At 40.6% G+C, this 22,086-nt stretch overlaps 1 protein-coding gene across 1 annotated transcript in view; it reads left to right on the top strand.

The window, feature by feature from the left end:
- The window catches only part of LOC138760435 (exportin-5), a 175,784-nt gene that overhangs the window by 27,838 nt on the left and 125,860 nt on the right, over nucleotides 1-22,086 (top strand). Inside the window, exons 4-5 of the mRNA XM_069931026.1 lie at nucleotides 16,584-16,656; nucleotides 20,203-20,340. Coding sequence (XP_069787127.1) covers nucleotides 16,584-16,656; nucleotides 20,203-20,340 — 211 coding nt within the window. The remainder of the gene's footprint in view (nucleotides 1-16,583; nucleotides 16,657-20,202; nucleotides 20,341-22,086) is intronic.

The following is a 22,086-nucleotide window of genomic DNA, read 5'->3' as shown; positions in this document are numbered from 1 at the left end:
GTTCTGTGAGACAAACTGTCCCTCTACTGACGATAATTTAATGTGGGACACATTGAAGGCTTATTTAAGGGGCCAGATGTTGGATATTCAGAAGTTATTAAAAAGGGCTACATGAAGGAGATCAATAATTTTGAACAGGAAGCAGCCCAATTGGAAAAAGGCTATCAAAGAGTGGGATCAGAAGAAAAATAGAGGAATTTAATGAATAAAAAGTTCAAATATAATACACTGCAGACATACAAGACAAAAGTTGATTTTAAGATCTAGACAACAGTATTACGAGCTGGGGGAGAGGGCCTATAAAGCCTTGCCTGGCCGGTGAGGGCGGAAGATGTCTCTAGAACAATCAATGCAATCCAAATGGGGGAAGGCAAGCTTTCACATAAACCAAAGGAAATAAATGAAACATTTAGAAAGTTCTATTGTTGCGCAGTCCAGAGGACCCCAAAAACTAGCAGCAATAGATATGCACCACAACACAGGGGTACTTAAGCAAAAGTAGTTTTTAAATTATATTTGAACAAGAAAACAGAATTAAACTTTAACATTACTTAACCTACATAACCTACTTAATCCCCCTCTAATACTAAGCGCAGGTGTGTGTAATGTATGTTTAAGATGAGAAAAGTTCTTTGGATCACAGTTCAATCTCATTGGTTGCATGCAATTCATATACTGTGCACAGACATTAGCATTAACAAAGTTCGCCAGTCTTTGGTTACCACTCAGGAGGGTTCTTGTTGGTCTTCAGAGAGAGATTCCTTTTGTTCCAGGACATCCGCACCTGATTCCTTTCCGATCACACTTGCTGACGAAACTTTCCCCCTTCAGGGTTCTCCAGATGATCCTCTTTCTTACAGGTCACCTTTCAGACAAGCTGTCTTCTCCTTTGACCAGGGAGCCTTCCCAAAGTTTGCCAGCTTGTCCTTCTGGAATTGATTTCTGTCTCCTTTTCTTTCACTCCCTCCCTCTCTGAGAGCAAAACTGTTCTGACCATGCCTGCAAAAATCACATGCTCTATCAGGCAAGCTGCTGCCATTGCTACTTTGTTGCATTTTTTCAAAAAGCATTCTGCAAAAGTCCTGGAAATATTCTGTTTTAAAATGTGTGTGTGCAAGCTGCTCTAGCAATTCCTCCCAAGCCGCCTCTAAATACTCTGTCACACTATAAAGAGCTGTATAAATCAGAGTTGGGGTGGGAGCAGAACCCCACTAAAAATAATTGATTTCTTGCTTACATTGGACCAACCAAATTTGGATCAGGAAGATCGAGAGGGACTGAAAGACCCCTTCTCTAGAGAGGAGATTGGATAAAAAACCTTGGGTTCATTGCAGGCTAATGAATCACTGGGTGAAGTTGGTTTCCCTGTGGAATTTTATAAAGAGTTCAAAGATCTTTTATAATGCCCCTTCTTATGAAGGTGGTGAATCAGGCAGCAGAGACACATACCCACCTGAAGTCTTTCTCAACAGCAATCATCACAATGATCCTGAAAAAAAGACAGGGATCCATTGGATCCCTCCTCTTATAGGCCAGGCCCATCTAGTTACTGAATGCAGATTACAAAATAGTAGCAAAACCATTGGCCAATAGGTTGGTGGTATGTTTGCTGAAATTAACAAATCCAGATCAAGCTGGATTTGTAGAAAACAGGCAATCAGCAAACAACATAGTTAGATTGCTTAATACAATACATCTGGTACAGCCAGGTGCAGATCCAGGAGTGACTGTAGTTTTGGATCCGGAAAAAGCCGTCAATAGATTGGAGTGGGACTTTTTCTTCAAGGTACTGGAGAAATTTGGACTGGGACAAATGTTATTAATTGGGTTAGGACACTTTACCATAAACTCCATGCAAAAATTATTACAAATGGGCAGATGTTTCCATTGTGTTGGTCCAGTAGGCAGGGCTGTCCATTGTGCCCAATGCTGCTGATACTGGTGATTGAGCCGCTGGCAAAAGCCATTCGGCGGGATCCAGACATAAAGGAGTTCAAGGTGGGCCAGGTGGAACATAAAATCAACTTATTCATTGATGATGTGTTAGTATATTTTGACAGACATGAGGTTGGTGGGGGGGGGGGGGGATTGTTTGCCAGGCTGAGGACTATACTGGAGGATTATGAGAAGGTCTCTGGGTATAGGGTAAATCTGGACAAGAGTGACATCGTGCCTTTGATGAAGGGGGATGACAGACAATGGATGTCAATTCAAAAAGGCCACAAGAAAGCATTAAATATCTGGGGATAAACATAGATGAGGATTTGCATAAATTATACAAACACAGTTATCTCTGTTTGAAGATTGAGGATGACCTTTGTAGCTGGAGAACTCTGCCCATAACTTTGGTGGGCAGAGTTAACTGTGTTAAAATGAAGGTGATGCCAAGGATACAATATCTATATTTCAGTGGTTATCCATTCTGTTGCCCCAGGGCTTTTTAAAGATGCCCAACAGATGTGTCAGAAAATTCCTGTGAAACAGTGAAGTGGCTTAAATCTCCATGGAAATGTTGACTTGGGGATTATAAACTTGGTGCTTAAAGTTGCCAGATTAAAAATAAAATACTGGATGGTGCAGGCAAGGTTTATTGGCTCACTCTTTGATGAAGGCCCCCACCCCTGGGCTCAAATTGGACTACATACAGTAGGTGAAAAGAAGGCAGAAGAATTCATATATGTGGGACACCAAATTATTCTCAAAAAAATAGATAACCCCAGTACTTCAGTCAACGAAAATAATTTCCCAAAACACCTTTGACCCAGAACAACTTAATATCTATGACTCTGGACAATAAGATCCTGGACACCTGTTGCCAGAAAGGATCAGGTGTATTGAGGATTGTTACAAGTGAGGGCAGCTCGTCATTCAAGCAATTGAGGAATAAATGATTTGTCTAATAGAACATTCTTTTTTAAAATATTTTATTCATGATTTTCACAGACTTAAAAAACTTAACAAATGATTCCATTTTCCAATATTTCTGGATATATACACAGTCTGTATTTATCCCCCTGTAGCCACTGGAATTGCAGTGGACACTATGAAATCACCACAGAAGGGGTTTCTTTGGTGAATCAAATGGATTTAGCTTTCTGAACACACACAACCTTTTAAAAGCTCTAATCACGCGCCTGACACGTGTTGACTTCATCACGCACTGATGCCACATAGCAGGCTCAATGCCTTCTGGGAGTTGTAGTGCCACCATAATGCCGCTACATGGCCCTTCACTCCTCTCTCTCTCCCCCCCCCCCCCCCCAAGAACTGGCAGAAAGGTTTGTTTGTCTTTTAGGTGATCGACCTCTGCGACGGACTGTTGGCTGCTGCAGTGGGGAAGACTTGTCCACATGTGCTGGTTTAAGCCTGTCAGTAGTGAAAGACTGTGGCTTCCCTCCAATCTCCAAAATACAGGTCAACCTATTTTGTCTGAGCATCTTATGAGGTCCTTCGTAAGGTGTCTGGAAGTTTGACCAACTCTTCCCTTATGGACAAAGATATATTCACAGTTTTTGAGGTCCTCGGTCATGAAGGAAGAGTGTTCTCCATGTGAAGATGGTGGTAGAGGGGTCAATTTTCCTACGTCTCCCTTAGCCTGGTCATCGGTTCCTTAGGATCATCATTGGAGTTGGAATGGTGGGGGACAAACTCCCTGGGACCACCAACAATGTGCTGTACCCAAGCTAGGCAGATGAAGCTTAGAGGTCCTCCTTTAGAGTTGTTCTAATGCCCAGTAATATCCAGCCCATTATCCTGGGATGATAAGCATTTGTATGATGAATTGTTGTACTGAGTAAGTGAGACAAGGCTGTCCACATAGACGAAGTTAATTGTGGTCCTCTATCAGAAGTAACGTGTGTCGGTAAGCCAAAACAAGATACCCAGGAACTGAGGAACACCTGAGCACAAATGTCTGAAGGAACATCTACCACAGGCACGGCAGCTGGCCATTGAGTAAACCTGTCTATTACTGTAAAAAGATAACAGTATCCTCTTGAAACAGGAAGTGGACCAACAATGTCCACGTGGACATGATCAAAAGGGCGAGTAACTGCTGGGAAGGACTTCAGTGATACATTAGTATGTCGCTGAACTTTTGCTTTCAGGCAGGCAATGCATGACCTTGCCATTTGTGTAATGTCTTTTTTAAGACCATTCCACATGAACCTGTCAGAAACCTTACGAACAGTCGATCTAATTGATGGATGTGAGGGACCATGCACAGAGTGGAATACTTGAAGTTTCCATGATGACGGAACTACTGGGCATGGGTGTCCCGTTAATAAAATCACAGAGGAGTAGTTTGCTATGAAGTCCAAACTGGACAACCTTCAAATGCAGGTTCGTGATTGTAGCCCAATAAGCATTTGTCTCATGGTCATGTTCTTGGGCCGTGGTCAAAGCTGTGTAGTCAATAGCTTGATCTACGAATGAAACCTTGAGTGGAACAGATGGGACAGTGCATCAGCAACTATATTGTCTTTTCCAGAACTATGAAGTATTTTTGTGGAAAATTCTGAAATGAGTGATGATTGCCATTGTGAAAAAACACACATGCTGAAGAAACTCAGCAGGTCGAACAGTTCCTTTATGTAGCAAAGGTAAAGATACATCACCAATGTTTTGGGTTTGAGCCCTTAATCAAGGTGTGGGGGAATGTGAGAGATGCCTGAACAAAAGGGGGTGGTGAGGGTGGAGGGGGGAAGAATCTAGGCTAGGTTGAGAGAGAAAGGAAGTAGGAATTGGAATGACTAGTTAAAAGGGGTGGGGGAGGTGGAGAGAGAGCGGGGAAAAAGGCAAGATAATTAGTGGAATGCACGCTGACCAAGACTTTGCGACCTTGTAAAACACAAATGTTAAGGGCTTGTGCCTTAAAAAAGATAACGGAAATGTTGAATAGACAAGTAAATGGCCAAAGGCTCCTTATCAAAAGCACTATTTCTTTTCTGCTTCACGAAGATGGTGACTGAAGAATGCTAATAGCTTCCATTGTCTGTTGACCTATTGATGAAGTGCACCTCCTTTGGCCATATTGGAAGTGTCTGTGGAAAGGGCAGTGGCTGCTTTTAAAACTGGGTAGCAGAGCATAGTGGCGTGAGTCAGCAATTCTTTCGTTTTCAAGAAGGTGTTGTTTACCTCTTTAGTCCAATGGATAGTTTTTGAGTAACTGGACAGTAAATTAAAAAGACCTATAAAATTCTGGCAGGACTGGACAGAGTCGATGCAGATGGGATGTTTCCAATGATGGGAAAATCCAGAACCCGGGGCCATGGTTCGAGGATAATAGGCAAACCATTTAGGACCGAGATGAGGAGGAATTTCTTGACCCAGAGGGTAGTGAATCTGTGGAATTCATTGCCACAGAGGGCAGTAGAGGCAGGTTCATTAAATATATTTAAGAGGGAATTAGATCTATTTCTCCAGTCTAAGGGTATTAAAAGTTACGGAGAGAAGGTGGGGACGGGGTACTGAACTTTAAGATCAGCCATGATCTCGTTGAATGGCGGAGCAGGCTCGAAGGGTCGAATGACCTACTCCTGCTCCTATCTTCTATGTTTCTATGTTTCTAAAGAGGCTTCATGATCTGAGCTGCTCCTGGAAGAAACTGACGACAAAAGTTCACCATTCCTAAGAATTTCTGTAGGCTTTTAACCATAGCAAGTTTTGAGTATTTGGTAATGGCTTCAATTTTAGATGATAGCAGGATCACGCCCTCTGGAGTAATTCTATGTCCCAAAAAATCAATTGTTTCTTGTCCAAAAATGTATTTATCTGGATTGATTGTCAGTTCAAATTCTTGAAGATGGATAAAAAGTGTGTGTAGATGTTCCAAATGTTCTCCTTTGGTCCCACTGGCCACTAAAATGTCATTGAGGTAAATGAAGACATTGGTCAGACCACATCCTAAAGCATCCATCACCTGTTGAAGTGTTTGAGCAGCATTCTTTAATCCGAATGGCATTCTTAAAAATTCAAACATCCCAAACGGGGTAATTATTGGTGTTTTTGGAATATCTTCTGGTTCCACTGGTACTTGGTGATAACCACACACCCCAAGTCTATTTTGGAGAAGATTTTTGCTCCATGCAAATTAGCTGAGAAATCCTGAATATGAAGTATCAGATAATGATCCGGAATGATGGAATCGTTAAGCCAATTGTAATCTCCACATGGTCGCTAACCTCCATTGTGTTTTGGGACCATGCGTAATGGAGATGACCAGGGACTGTCGGACCTAGGAATTATGCCTAGTTTCTCCATCTTGGAAAATTTGTCCTTGGCTAAACGCAGTTTCTCTGGCGGCAAGCGATGCGCTTTTGCATGGATAGGTGGGCCCTTACTACAAATGTGGTGAGTAACACCATGTTGTGCAGTGGACGCGGAAAATTGTAGAGACATAATTTCAGGGAAATCTACCAATAGCTTGGACAATTCATCCACTGGTCTACTTAATGTTTGGAGGCACAGAACAGGGGTAGGCATCTGCCAGAGGAATGGTCTGAAAAGTAGTTCCGTCTATTAGTCAACTCCCTTTTAAGTTGACTAGGAATGAATGAGCCCAAAGAAAGTCTGCATCGAGCAAAGGTCAGGATACTGCTGCTATAATGAATGGCCAAGTGTAAAGATGATTCTCGAACTTGACATTCATCTTCCATAGGTTGGAATGTTGGAACTGTTAACTTCTTGTAGTTGCAGGTCCATGATAGGATGGTGCGTGTCAAAACTGGTGGGTGGAAATACACCAATTTTTGAACCAGTATCCACCAGAAATTTTCACTGGGACTTTTGGTTCCATACATACAAAAGGCTTATAAGTTTTTCACCAACTGCCGCATCCCTTACTGGCGGTTGACCTGAGCGATTCCTGCAAACGAGCAGGGCGGAAGGCACTTGCGGGCATTTACTCCCCAATGCCTGTGATCATAACACCAAGACGAGGTGTTCACAGGCTGCTTGCCTGTTTGTTTGTAGGGAGTGCTGTGTTAAGAGCACTCGAATGTGACACTGGGTCAAGAGTGGAGTGGTTGGTTACACAGACTTATTTTTCCTTGCCTGTCCTTTTTAGCCAGCCATAGAATGTCTATTTTACTGCCACAGCTCTTGGGTCTTTGAATGAATACTTGGATAACTAGAGCCTAATATTATTTGTCATTCGTACCAAAAAGAGCTGCTTGAATAGCAGATTAGAACTTTCACCAGATGGCAGGAACAGCATTTCGTCCATTAGTTTTGAAGGGGTGTGGACTCCCAACCCATCGAGGTGTAATAGTTTAGCTGCTCTTTCCCTGCGGGACATAACATATTCACCCAATAGAAGTGCTTTAAAAGTGTCATACTTGTTGGAACATGGTAGATCCTGTAGGAAGTTGCTGACTTTAGCGACAGCCTGGTCCAGGGCACTGATGAGATGATAATAACGAGTGGTGTCCAAAGTTCAGGCTCAGCTGTCCAGAAAGGTGGCAGCTTCACAGGGACGGCTGCAGAGTCCATGTTTGTCCAAAATATGTTTTTGGACTAGTTGAGGTCACCAATTGTGGCCACTGGACATGATGAAATAGCTACACAGGAAGTTTCTTCAGTGATTCAAATGGATTTACTGTTCAGAACGCGCACAACCTTTTAAAAGCCCGAATCATGCGCTGACATCACATAGCTGGTTCTATGCCTTCTGGGAGTTGTAGTGCCACCGTAGTGCTGCTACACCCCTCCCACATATAATGTAACATACCATCAAATAACTTGTGTTAATACAGTAATATGCACACATCAATGGGGCCTTCAATCCCAACAAACCCCTAGATAGAAAAAAAAAGCATGTCACCTGCGTCGTATTCTATTTCATTAGTTACACTCCTTTTCCAACTGGGGGCTAATTACAGTATCTCTATCTTTAGAAAGCGGTGACTAGTCCAACTGGGTGCCAATTATATCTCAAATAAGTTTGCATACTCCAATGTCATGTTTCTTCCTTAGGTTATATGTGATTTTTCTCCAGGGGAATGCAACTCTGTATTTCTACATTCCATCATGTTGTACTTAGTTGGAGTTGGACTTCCACGAAACCACTGTATACTTACTGGCTACTGCTAAGGCATCCTTCATAAATTAAATTTGGTGTTAGTCAGTCTAAACTGTATGCCTCCAATATCTCCCAGGAGGTACAACTCTGGATCTTGTAGAAAATCCACATTGGTAATTTTTTTTCATATTGTCTCCCAGGTCTTTCCAGAGGGTCTTCCCTTGTGCATAGCCAGGTGGAGGGGATGAAAGTTCCTATCTCCACACCATATTTAAAGCACATCTCTGAAATTTCCAGTTTTGATTTATGTAATTTTTGTGGTGTAAAGTACAACTGGTGCAAGAAATGGCGATGATAACCCTGTCACACCGTTCAGACACAGGTCTTGCCACCACTCATCATTGATTGTTATCAAAGTCTGACTCTCATCTCTCCCTCGACTAATATAAACCTGGCTTTGGGCTCTCACTGTGTAATACATCTTAGAAATAAATTTACACACATTCCCCTTTTGATTGAGAATCTCCCTGTCACTGCATTTAGGTAGTGCTATAGTTTGTCCCAAGTTTTTCCAAAAGAAGATCTTATTTGCAGATAGCAGAAGAATGTTTTGTAGATAACTCATCTTTGTTTCTCAACTGCTTAAATGACATTAGCTGCTATCTTTTTATAACAATTCTCAATACACCTGATTCCTTTCTGGCACCAGGTGTCCAGAATTTTATTACCCAGAATCAAGGGTACTGACTTATTCTGGAGGATATCCCCACCTTCCTTTCAACACATTTTTTTGGTCTTTTCCATACCTGAAGTAAACTATTTAGGACAGGCTATCTGTTTTCTTTGAGAATAATTTGGTGTCCCATTTTTATACATATGTATAAATTCTTCAGCTATCCCTTTGCCTAACAAGTGTAGTTCAATTTGTGCCTATGAGGGGGGCCCCCTTCCTCAAACAGTGAGGTGACAAGCCTTGCCTGGGATGCCCAGTAATACTTTTTATCATCAGGTAACTTTAAACCCCCCAAGCTATAGTCTCATGTAAATTTTTCCTTGGAGATACTAGCCACTTTCCCATTCCATAGAAACTTTGACACATTCGTTGAGTGCTTTTTTTAAAAAAAAGAGGTAATGAAATAGACAATTACTGGAAAAGATGGTGGAACCTTTGCATCATCTTCATTTTGACACAGTTGACCCTGACCTTATGGGCAGAGTCCTCCACCTGACCAGGTCTTCCTTAATCTTGCAGAGCAAAGGGATATAGTGAAGTTTATATAATTTGTAAATCTTTATTTACTTTAATCCCCAAATATTTAATGCAGTCTTGTGTGCATTTGAACTGGCTTCATTGATATTGCCCATTGTCCCTATTTTAAAAAAAAGCATCATCTCATTTTTATCCAAATTTACCTTGTATACCTGAACCTTCCAGTGTGGTCGTCGGTCTGGCCAGTGATTCCCTGGGGTCTGTCAAATATGCTAATACGTTATCAGCAAAAATATTTTTTGTGTTCCACCTGGTCCACCTTAAACCTTTTATGTCTGGGTCGTGCCAAATGGTTTCTGCCAGCAGCTTGGTGGCTAATATGAACAATGCTGAATACAATGGGTAACATTCTTCTGCTATCTGCAACTAAGATCTTTTTGGGGATCATTTGGGACCATCTATGACCCTGCCTGTGTATGCTGACTGGAGATTCTAATTTGAAGGGGGAATGTGCGTAAGTTTATTTCTATGATGTATTTCATATTTCAAAGTGAGAGCCCGAAGATGGGCTTGCACAGGTCAAGGGCAAGGTGGTAAGTCAGACTTAGACACAACAATCCATGAGCGGTGCTGGTCAGATCTGTCTGGAGAGCATGATAACTGTTATTAATGCCAGGTACAGGTTGGTGCAATTGAATTTCTTGCATTGACTGAACATTACACCACAAAAATTAGATAAATCTAAATCAGAAATCTCAGGAATGTCCCGAAGATGGGCTTGCACAGGTCAAGGGCAAGGTGGTAAGTCAGACTTAGACACAACAATCCATGAGTGGTGCTAGTCAGATCTGTCTGGAGAGCATGATAACTGTTATTAATGCCAGGTACAGGTTGGTGCAATTGAATTTCTTGCATTGACTGAACATTACACCACAAAAATTCTAAATCAGAAATCTCAGGAATGTGCTTGAAGTGTGGGGTGGAGATTGGAACCTTTATCCATTCAACCTGGCTCTGTACAAAGGTGAGATCCTTCTGGGAGGATCTGGAGGACATTCTGGAAAAAAAAATTGAAGTGGATTTTCCACAGGATCCGGAAATGTATCTTCTGGGAAATATTCTGGACATGAATTTTAGACTGTCCAAGTACCAAATTCAGTTTGTGAAAGTCGCCTTGTCGGTAGCCAGGAAAAGTATAGTGATCAGGTGGAAGTCCGACTCCCAACTAAATATTACGTAATGGAATACAGAAATGTAGATTTGCATTCCCCAGGAGAAAATCTCGTACAATTTAGGAAGGAAATATGACACATTTGTTAGAGTCTGGCAACTTTGCATGAAATATATTGGTATGCAGACATGACTTCCCCACCTTTGGAATAATGGTAGTGAAACAATCCATCTTGACAGGGAAATGACTGGGATCAATGAGGTGGGACGTAGCTCTTTTAGTTATTATTTTCTTTTTATTCCTTACCTTTAGTTACTTGGTTACCTTGGATGGTTTTTTCTTGACTTTTTTTCGTAGGTATTTGTATTTTTTTTGTATTTTGTAGGTTCTATGTCTTTATTTTCAGTTGTATTGGGGTAGGGGCATTAAAATGGATGGTGTACGTCATTTTGGTGTTGAAAATGATTATTAATTTATATTTGTACGAGTCTTTGAAAATCAAAAATAAAATATTCCAAAAAAAAGGTCCTAGCACCGATCACTGGTGCAAACTACTAATTGCAGCCCTCCAGTCTGAGAAGCAATCATTCACTCCCTCTCTGTCTTCTCCCATTTAGCCAATTTCGAATCCAGTTTACACTTTTCCATAGATACCTTGTCTGAACCTTCTGAACTAACCTCCCATGTGGGACCTTGTCACAGTCCTTACTAAAGTTCATGTAGGCAACATCCACAGCCTTTCCTTCATCTACTTTCTTGGTAACCTCCTCGAAAATCTAAGATTCATTAAACATGACCTACCATGCACAAAGCCATGCTGACTATCTTTAATCAGCCCTTGTATATCTGATCTATCAGAACACCCTCCAATAATTTACCTACTACTGATGTCAGGTTCGTTGGCCTGTAATTTCCTGATTTTAATTTTGGAGCCTTTTTTTAAACAATGGAACTATCCTCCAATCTTCCTGCACCTCACTTGTGGCTAAGGAGATTTAAAATATTTCTGGCAGGTCCCCTGCAATTTCTACACTTGTCTCTTCAAGATCCGAGGGATTATCATGTCAGTCCAGGGTGATTTGTCTATCTTTATTCATTGTAAATTTAGGCATACAGCATTGTAATAGACCTTTCTAGTCCAAGAAGCTGTGTAGCCCAATTGACCAACAAATCCTGTACATTTTTTTTGAAAGCTGGGGGAAATGGAGCACCTGGAGGAAACCCACGCAGACATGGGGGATACTATACAAATTCCTTACAGACAGTGCTGGTTTTGAACCTTGGTCGCTGGTGCTGTAATTTTTCTATGCATAGTAGTAAAATAAAATATTCAAATTTCTCAAAAGAGACTTTCAAATACTTAGTTAATAATTGTTGCAGTTAAAGAAAGAATTTTTAGTTTCATTTAAGGAATGTGGCTGACCATTGATTCATAGTGAGCCTTTGCAGTCACAAAATTAAATATCTGTTCCAGTGAAATAATTGAATACATTTTTCTCAGGCCACAAGATAATTCCCCATAGTCATATGGATTCTTTTGAATGGTGTTAGGATTTATCTTATTTATTGGAAAGATGGCAACACTGACAGTGGAGCAGACCTTAGGAAATGCATTTCTGTCAGTTGTGATGCATGCTCAAGAATCTGAAAGGGACTTTCACTTTCCTCAGGACATAGGCCATATGGCCCATGATCTTACTTTTGAATATGATGCCTAAATTAAACTAAAACACTGCCATCAATCACATGCATAACCATATATTCTCTGGATATTTGAGTTTTAAGAGGTGTCCAGATAAACAGCCTCATAATCTGCTTTTGCCACTATGCATATGACACCTGTAACTTTAAAAATAAACTTGTCTGCATATCTTTTATACCTCCTTGCTCTCCCCACTCCAAACATTCTGTGTCCTCCAGTGCGTGACAGTTCTATGCAGGGTAAAAGATTCTGACTATCTTGCCCATCTATGCCACTCATAAATTTATAAATCTCATCATTTTTCTCTTCGGCCTCTGACTCTCAGAGAAAACAACTCAACTCTGTTCAATCTCTCCTCACATCTTGTACACTTCAGTCCTGGCAGCATCTTAGTAAACTATCTTCTGAACCCTTTACAAAACCTCCAGACCCTTCCTGCATGGGAACTGCACACAGTACTCCATGTGTGACTAAGCAAAATTCTATAGAGATCAACATGACTTCCTTACTTTTGTACTCAATGCCTTGACGAGCGAAGCATGGCATATTTACCACCCTATTTACTTGTGTAGCTGTGTTCAAGGAGGTAATGATGAGTAGCCATATCCTGGACTTCAGTAAGAGTCCTGCCATTTACTACATATTTTTCTCTTGGATTTGACCACCCAAAGTGCAATGCCTCAATTTTCCAGATTAAACTTTATCTGCCCATATCAGTAATGATTTATAACCAGTTGTATTCTTTGATAGACCTTTACATTATCCATTTACACCAATCTTTGTGTCAACTGTAAACTTGTTAACCCTCCCATGTACTACTTCATATCGTTTTATCCAACCAGAATAACATCCTTCCACCATACCTGACTAAATAAAAACACGATGCTGGAGAAACTCATCAGGTTAAATAGTGTCTTTTGTATATCAAAGTAAAAGTACATTAGTGATGTTTTGGGTTTGTGCCCTTCATCAAGGTATGGAAAAATGTTGGCAGGCATCTGAACAAAAGTGTTGGGGGGTGTGGTTACAAAGCAGGAGGATATAGCTGGAGAAGGGAGGGGGGAACAGCAGCATGCAAGGGGAGGAGGGATGGCTAAGTGAATAGAGAGGGAAGGGGAGGGGGAAGGAGAGCAGGTCAGCAGAAACTGGAAAAGTCTGTTAATGTCATCTGGCTGGAGATAGAGATCCAGGAAGTGGAGAGTGTTGTTGGGTATGGACCAGGTGAGTTTGAGATCAGAGTGGAAGTTGGCTGTGAAGTGAATGAAGTTGACAACCTCATCACAGGTACATGAGGCAGGCCTGATGTAGTCATGAATATAGCAGAGGAAGATTTGAGGGGTTTTACCTGTGTAACCTTGCAGCATGGATTGCTCCACAAATCCCACAAACAAGCAGGTGTAGCTGAGACCCATGGCTACTCCTTTAATTTGGAGGAAGTGATTTAAAGGAGAAGTTTAGAATGAGGACAAGTTCTGCCAGGTAGAGGAGGGTGGTGATAGAGGGTGACTGGTCAGTTCTCTGGAACAGAAAGAAGTGAAGTGTTTTCAGACCTTCTGTATGGTGGATGGATGTATAAAGAGATTGGAAATCATTCGTGAAGATGAGGGAGTCCAGTTAACCATATAACAGTTTATGGCATGGAAACAGGCCATTTCGGCCCTTCAAGTCCACGCTAGTTCACTCAAACAACTCCACTAGATTCCCCCCCCCCCACCTATTCTCTGCCCATAACCTTCCTACCCCCTCCTATTCATGTATATACCGTCTACGTTCCAAGGAATAAAGTCCTAATCTCTTCAATCTTTCTCTGTACTCTAGGTATTTTAAGCCAGGCAACATCGTGGTAAATCTTCTCTGCACCCTCTCCACCTTATATATATCCTTCCTATAATTTGGAGACCAGAACTGAACACAATACTCCAAACCTGGCCTCACTAACGCCTTAAACAGTCGCAGCATCACTTCCTAGCTCCTATACTCTATGCTATGATTTATGAAGGCTAACATACCAAATGCCTTCTTAACCAACCTGTCAACATGGGAATCCACCTTCAAGGAACCCTGCACCATAACTCCAAGGTCTCTTTGTTCTTGTGCATTCCCCAACATCCTCCCCTTTACTATATATGTCCTATTTTGATTACATTTTCCTAAATGAAGCACTCTGCATTAAATTCCATCTGCTATCTTTCAGCCCAATTTTCCAGACAAACCAAATCCCTCTATAATCCCAGAAAACCTTCCTCGCTATTCACCACTCCCTCTATTTTTGTATCGTCAGCATACTTACTTACCCATCATCCAAATTATTAATATAAATTATGAACAACAGGGGACCTAGCACCGATCCTTGAGGCACGCTGCGCATCGCAAGCTTCCATCCTGACACAGTTGTCCACCATGGGGAATCTGCAGTGTTATGAGCCCAGAGGACCCCAAAACCTAGCAGCAATAGAAATTCACCAAGACAAATGGTTACTTAAACAAAAGTTACTTTTAATTATTTTTAAACATGAAAACAGGATCAAACTTAACTTATTACTATTAACCTAACTTGACCCTCTTCTAATTCTAAGCACACGTGTATGTAATCTATATACAAGTTCAACAAAAATTATTTCATTCACAGTCCAATTTCACTTCTCATTTCTCCAAGTTCACTGGTTGCAGGCAATTCTTATACTGTGCATAAAATTTAACATTTATGAATTTCACCAGACTTTGGTGCTTGAAAGGTAAATGGTTATCGCTCAGGAAGGTCCTTGTTGGTTTTCAGAGAGAGATTTGTTGCTCTTTGGGCACCCACAAACTGATCTCTTTTGATCAGCCACTTCAGTGTCTTGCTGAAGAAACTTGCCCCATCAGGGTTTTCCAGATGATAACCTCTTTCTTTCAGGCCATCACAGAATTCCTTTTTGTTTCCCTTATTACAAGTGAAACATTATGCAGCCAGTCCTTTTCTCTTGCATGGACCACAAGGGCTTTGACCAGGCTGAACTAAGAACTCACATCCTGTCTTCAAAATGGGGGTTTTCCACAAGCTTGCCAGCTTGTCCTGTTCCAGTCCCTGCTGCTGAACTGTAGAACTGAATTCTCTCCCTCTCACTCAGAGAAAATCACACGACCCTCTTAGAACAGCCAATTGCACTCAGACAGACTGTGGCTCCAGACCTAATCTTCAGATTTGTTCATCTTTTGCTTTCCAATAAAATAATCCATTACTCCACAGCATGTCCAATTAAGTCCTTGGAGGCACTCTTCAAAGTTTGTGCAAAGGCACTCCGAGCCTGAACTGTCTGGCTTGAGCAGACCTATGGCATTTTAAATGAGATCTAATTTGAAGTGTTTGTATGTGACCTACACTAAAAACCTGCCACAATTTATTTCCTTAAAACATATCTATACAATATAAATATAACATAATCTGTCACAGAAGTAATCGAAAAGATGGAGGGTATGTGACGTATCGAGATGTAGGTGGGGAGGGATTGGACCGGGGAGAAAAGATAGTCAAGGTGAGATTAAACTAGTTTGGTGGGGCAAATGCAAGCGGAAACAATGGGTCTACCCGAATGTTTGGGTTTGCATATCTTGGGTGGAAGGTAGAAACAAACAATGCAGGGATGGGAGGCAATGAGGTTGGTGGCCGTGGGAGGCAGGTGATGAGGTTGGAGATGATGTTGGAGACGGTGGCTTGTTTACTCTTTTCTCTATGGATGTTGTGTACTTGCCAAGTTTCTCCAGCACATTTGTGTATTGCCTTCCATCATACTCTGTCTTCTGTTGGTTGGCTAATTCAAAATCCAAACTATCGATCCCATGCATCTTCCTTGATCAGGCAAATATGAAAGTTCTTGTCAAATGCATATTGAAGTTCATGTATACACTGTCCACTGCCCTACCCTCATAAACCACCTTTGTCATCTCAAGAAATATTCAGATTATGAAATATGACCTGCCCCCTATAACGCCATGCTGACCATTCCCAAATCTGACCATGCTTTACTAAATGTGCACGTCCAATCCCTAAATATTTTCTCTGATAATTTCCCTACCACTGGTAGGAAGATTATTTATCCCTAATTTCCCTTCTTGAACAAAGAAATAACATTGGCTACTTACTCTCAAGTCTTCCAGGACCTTGCCTGTTGCTTACGAGGATGCAAAGGTCTTTGTCAAGTCCAACAATCTCCTCGCTCGCCTCTGAAAATCACCTGGGACATTTCCCATTTGGACCCTGGGGACTTGTGCACCGTTAATACTTTTTGAAACACGCTGTTGCACCTCTGTCTTGATCTCAGTGGTCCAAATGCATTAGCATTCTTCACGCTGCTCTGGATCCTGCCTTTTCAGATTTTCATTTTTGAAATTGATACATCGTCATCAAAATTCTCAGTTCAGTCCTAACTATTTCGCACATGTTCAAAAATTTGAAGGGAATGTGTAGTATTTTCTCAGCGACTTCTGTTTTTTTTTAAAGATTCCGATGGAACAGCATGGCGCATCGTGATAAGGTTCAGCTGAAGAATAGTGTGATGACTCTACTGTCACGTGTAAGTTTTATTTGGAATCCTCTCCTTTTTTGAGTCTTGCTTCCACCTTTATCTTCACACTAAAAGATGTGTGAATGGATTCCCACAGATAGATACATTGAAGTCATGGGTGAGATTATGAAACCTAGTGCCTTTCAATGTATCTCATCTGTTTTCAACTTCAAATGAACAGGTTGGTGCGGACTGTAATGTGCCATGGGGAAAATTGCATGACTTTTGTGTAATGGTGATGGGCATGGCAAACTAATTTGAATGTTTCCAATAGACTTTTACAAGGAAAAACCAAAAAGCAGGAGCTGATAATGGGAGAAGGACAAAAGTTTATGGGGACCCTGAAGTACCAAATGATAATTTGACCATTGGAATGGAGAGTCAAGGTGATGTCATCAGAAGATGTGGTTTTCAGAGGCTTCTTGGGAACGAGTGACCAACAGAATGGATCTTGCTTTCTTGACTTTGATTTCTCTTCTGGTGCTTTTGTTCATTTAGTTCTTGGAAGCCTGTCCTTGGGTATGAAACCACAGAAGTCCAGAGCTTCTGGTACTAAATGAAGCAAGTACTCTGCTTATAGAAGTTGTGATGTTTGGGTCAATTGTGATTTGATGCCCCCTAACTTATAACTTGGTTCCTCCAATCATCTTGTTATTAATAAGGTGCTAATTTGATTTCTGGGTTAAAGCTATCAAAATGTCAATATGTTGGCAAGGTGAGATTGTCACGACAAGTGAAGGCAAATAACTGAATAGTATACTTCAGACAAGGCAAATCCAAAAATCCTTGTCTCATCCAGTTTATTGTACAATCAATGCCATTTTATAGATACTTTCAGAAAATTTATAAAGTGGCCTGATCTTTTTATCTACTGGAATGGTTAAAATAATGCTGGCAGGATTTTTTGATGTCTGAAAAGTTTGTGTAGATTTAATGAATTTTGAGGCAACAAAAGCTCAGTATTTTCCCCTCTTTATTATTATGACATTAACTCTTTGGTTTATCCAGCATATTTTAATGCAGTGGCGTACTCTGATACTTCTCAGTGCTGTTAATCAAAGTTTCATGATTGTTGACCTCCAGTTTACTTGTGGGTCATGAACAACCAGATTAAAGAATAATCATGAGATTTAATGAATTTTTTTGAAAAGGAAACATGTCTGTGGCATGGGGAAAAAAGTTATTCATAATTTTGCTAAAAGAACCTGTCAACTGTGGCATTCCATCCTGGAAGATGTGTTTTTGTTTGTTCGGAGAAACAACATTTCCCCCACTGTTTCTCTTGGGGAGATGGGAAACTAATTTATCTGTGGAATTATGTGCCAAAGGAAGCAATGGAGACTGCCTCATTAAATATATCTAAGGCACAGTGAGATTTTTGTTCAGTCAAAGGAGTTGACGGTTAATGGGAACAGCCAGGTGGGTGGAGCAGAGCCCAAGCCATGATTTTAAATGGTAGATCAGGCTCAAAGGGCCAGATATCTGCTCCTGGTTATTATGTTCTTTAATTTTGTTCCCTTGCTTGTTGCTTTGTAATTTTTAAGATGAGCCCAGATCCAAAATATAGATATTTAGTCTTGTACCTGACTAATGTATTTTTCTCCCACCTACAGTTTTTTTTATTTCTGCTAGATTTATAATTCAATAATAGTTTTAGCTGTATGTAGTTATATGATTGGCTTGGGCTAGAAGATAGACTTTGATTGCACAGCTATGTAAATGGATAGTTGATTTGTGTTCCATCTTGACTCCTGCAGGTTTTATGTGCTTGTTATACAGGATTCATTTGACAGTAATGGATAAAGTGGAGAAATAAATAATTGTTACATGATGGAATGATTGCCTCTATTTTTCAAAGACACCTCTGAATTATGTTGAGTTCTGTATGAATCTTGGGGTTCTGGAACTTCTGGAATTTGCATACCGAGTCATCTTGGCCATTTTGCGCTGACTTTTGTTTCTTGATTACTTCAATAAGCTGTTACACTTTAAATATCAATTACAAGAAATCCCCACGATTTTGTTCTCAAGAATGGTTCTTAACCTAATTTGTAACTGAGAATTGAAATCTGAGTAGGAGAGAATCACAAAAATAGCTGTGACAAGAGAATATGCAGGCACAGGAAAAATGGCCACAACCCAGCCTCACTGGCTTGTGAGTGAACAAGCGAATCTGCTCAGCACTTTCTGCTCTACCCTGCTCAACCGAGACTAAAATGTTGTGGCTCGAGGGTGGGTGGTGGAAAAGAGAAGGTTTTTGTCAATGCTCTGTTCCCACCTGACAGAAGGTGCTTGTAGTTGACCAATCAATTTCTATGCATCCTACTGTTCTCCAAATGTTTGCTCATGTATATAAGGCATGCCCATAAGTGGGGTTCTCATAACCTGGGAGGATTTGTAGTAGATTCTGTATTAGGCTGTGGAAATCAATATCTAAAATAAATTGTGATCTCAGCTTTTATTTTTGTATTCAATTTCCAGAGACAATCCAGCATGGATTGATGCTTGGATATTTAGTATCAAAGTACCTTTTAATGGGCCTGCTTGCTGTAGCTCGTAGCTCTGTTCAGAAGCAACTCTCTGACATTGCATTCTTGCTTCTGCACATGTGTGAAGCATTACGGAAATGGGGTAAAAACATTGCCAGCTTCAGGTGTATAAAAGTTGCACCCATGGAGCCTTCTTTTAATCCAGTAACAATTGTATAAGGTGCTGGATTGAGGGGCCAGATGTAGTTGGTTATTGACCCCTCAGCTTTACAGCAAACATAGCTGGTGCATCTTGCACTGCTTTATCCATTCATCCACCATCAGAAGCTAAGGGCTTTAGCATCATTTATATAATAAACTGTCAAAAGTTGTGGTTTAAAATTCTTTTTTTTAATAAATAAAAAAATGTATTTCAACTATTTCTAAATGTTTCCAATTCTAGACATTTAGAAAGAGTGGGGAAAAAAAGCCATTGACAGCCTGTGATTTCAGGGTGGTCTGGGGGTGGGGCCTCAATTTGTGCTGCCTGAGGCCATATCACCGCTTGCAGACTGCTCTGTCTTCCAGAACGGCCATAGCAACAGGGCTTTGAGGACGTTGGGAACTGTATGACAGCAAAAGGTAAGTGTGACCATAGGGATCCTGTAGAAGTTGAATGTGCGATGAGAGTCAGGTTGACTATTATCTGGCTTATTGTTTGAAAATATATGTGTGATTTTTTTTTTCCAGTTTGAACTGGCAATACCTTTTTTGTGTACACAGGGAGTACAATTTTGGATACTTATACACAAATGAGGTTTTCTTTAAACCATCCTAAGGAACAGGACTGATGGGACTTGGGGTTACTCAAGGAGAGTTATTTTTAGTGAAAAGATTAGCTATGGCCTTGTTGAATAGGGGAGCAGGCATGAAGGGCTAAATTGGCTTCCTGCTACTTGTTTTCTTTATAAGCTTGTTCACCAGCTTGTAGTGATTTCTGTTCCAGTTAAATACCTTGATATGTTTCTTCAACTTCTAAAATCAGTAAAACAATGCAATTGATTAGATGTGTCTTCTCTCTCCTCAGGGTACTCATAATATCATGGTGGAAGAGGCTTACATCAAAGATGCACTTTCTCGGATTGTAGTAGAAATGATCAAGCGGGAGTGGCCACAGCAATGGCCAGATATGTTAAACGAGATGGATAAATTAACTGCCATGGGAGTAAGTCCAAAATAAACAGAAACTGATGTAAAACAGTGTAAATCTTGTATCATTCTGGCTTTTTCTTGTTATAATCTCTTGCTCCGAATATGTTACAGAAATAGACCGTGGGTCCCTGCCAATGTTAATGCTGCACTGGAACTGCTCTCCCTTTCTTCTTCCCAGTTCAGCTGAAGCAGCTCTTCCTTTTTCATTGAATGCATTTGTTTCGAGTGCTCCCACCTCTTCAATAAGGCTTAACTCTAATGCTCTTAGATTGTTGCTCTACTCTGCAAATAGAAAGATGCTCTGCCTATTATCAAAAAGTTCCATAATCTTAAAGACCTCTGTTGGCTCTCCCTTTACTTAATTTCCTCAAATCTAATTTTCCCATGAGCCCCCAACAACAAAGACAGTTTCATTGTCAATGAATCTAACAACCAGAAAGTGTTAGATACACAAGAATGATTCCTGGAATCAAGGGATTAGCATATGTGGAATGTTTAATAGCTCTTGGAGTTCAGATGGATTATGGGGGGGAGGGGGGTGGGGGAAACCTCACAAAGCATTTTTAATGTTGAAAGATCTGGACAGAGTAGATGTGGCAAAGTTGTTTCCCATGGTAGGGGAGTCAAGGAAAAGAAGGGATATCTTCAAGATTGAAGGGTATCCATTTAAAACCAAGATGCAGAGTAATTTCTTTTGCCAGAAAGTGGTGAACCTCTGGAATCTGCTATCACTAGTGGGTATAGTAATGTCCAGGTCATTGGGGTTATTAAAAGCAGATTGATAATTATCTGAATAGTCAGGGTATCAAGGGTTATGGGAAGAAGGCAAGGAAGTAGCGCTGAGTGGGAGAATGGATCAACTCGCGATGGAATGGTGGAGTGGACTTGACAGGTCACATGGCCTACTTCCGCTCCTATATCTTGTGGTTTTATGGGATATGGGAGAGAACTGGAGGACCACATTGTAACAGAGAGTACAAACTACTCCAGGTTCAAGAAGCTTTTTATTTCCAAAAGCTATCAGGCTCTTGAACCCTGCCCTCTTCATAAGCTACTCCAGCATCACAAAAAGATCTCTGCACTATTGAAATGCCTCTTTTTTTTGTTTTGCTAGCACATCTGAAACTGTGAATATTCATCATCTTTTATATTATCTCTTTCTGTTGGTAATTTAATGCAGACTATTGGATCTTTCTTTTTCAAAGTACCCGTTCTGCTGCCGCAAGTAAGAATTTCAGTGCATGTGTACTTTGCACTTGTCAGTGTGACAATGCATTCATCAACTATCAATGCTTGCCTCATAGGAGGATCCAGCACAGAAGGTTGGTTAACAATGTTTAAGGATGTAGAATTGTTGGTAATTTACTGATATGGTTTGAGAATTGGTTAAAAGACAAGATAAAAGGAGAATGAACTGTTTTTTTTTAACTCTCTCTGTCTAATCAACTAACTAGCAAAATACTACAGAGAACAGTGCTTGGACCTTAGCTAGTCATGATCTACATTGGTAATTTGGCCTGGAGAATAAAATTATGTATTTGATGGTGGTGATAAACTAGATTAATTGGAAATATAGAGTAAGATATAAGGAGGGTTCAAGGGATTTTTCAAGAGTAAATGAATGAAAATTGGCAGATGGACGACAAGGAGGGGAAAATTAGGTCAGCATTTTTGAACAACACAAAGCAAAGTGTTTGTTAAATGGTGAGAAACTTGAATGTTTGTACACAAGTTGCTGAAGGCCAAAATGCAAAATAGA

Source organism: Narcine bancroftii, chromosome 4 (genome assembly GCF_036971445.1).
Source record: "Narcine bancroftii isolate sNarBan1 chromosome 4, sNarBan1.hap1, whole genome shotgun sequence".
In the NCBI taxonomy this organism is placed as follows: Eukaryota; Metazoa; Chordata; class Chondrichthyes; order Torpediniformes; family Narcinidae; genus Narcine; species Narcine bancroftii.
This window is presented reverse-complemented; position numbering and strand designations above follow the sequence as displayed.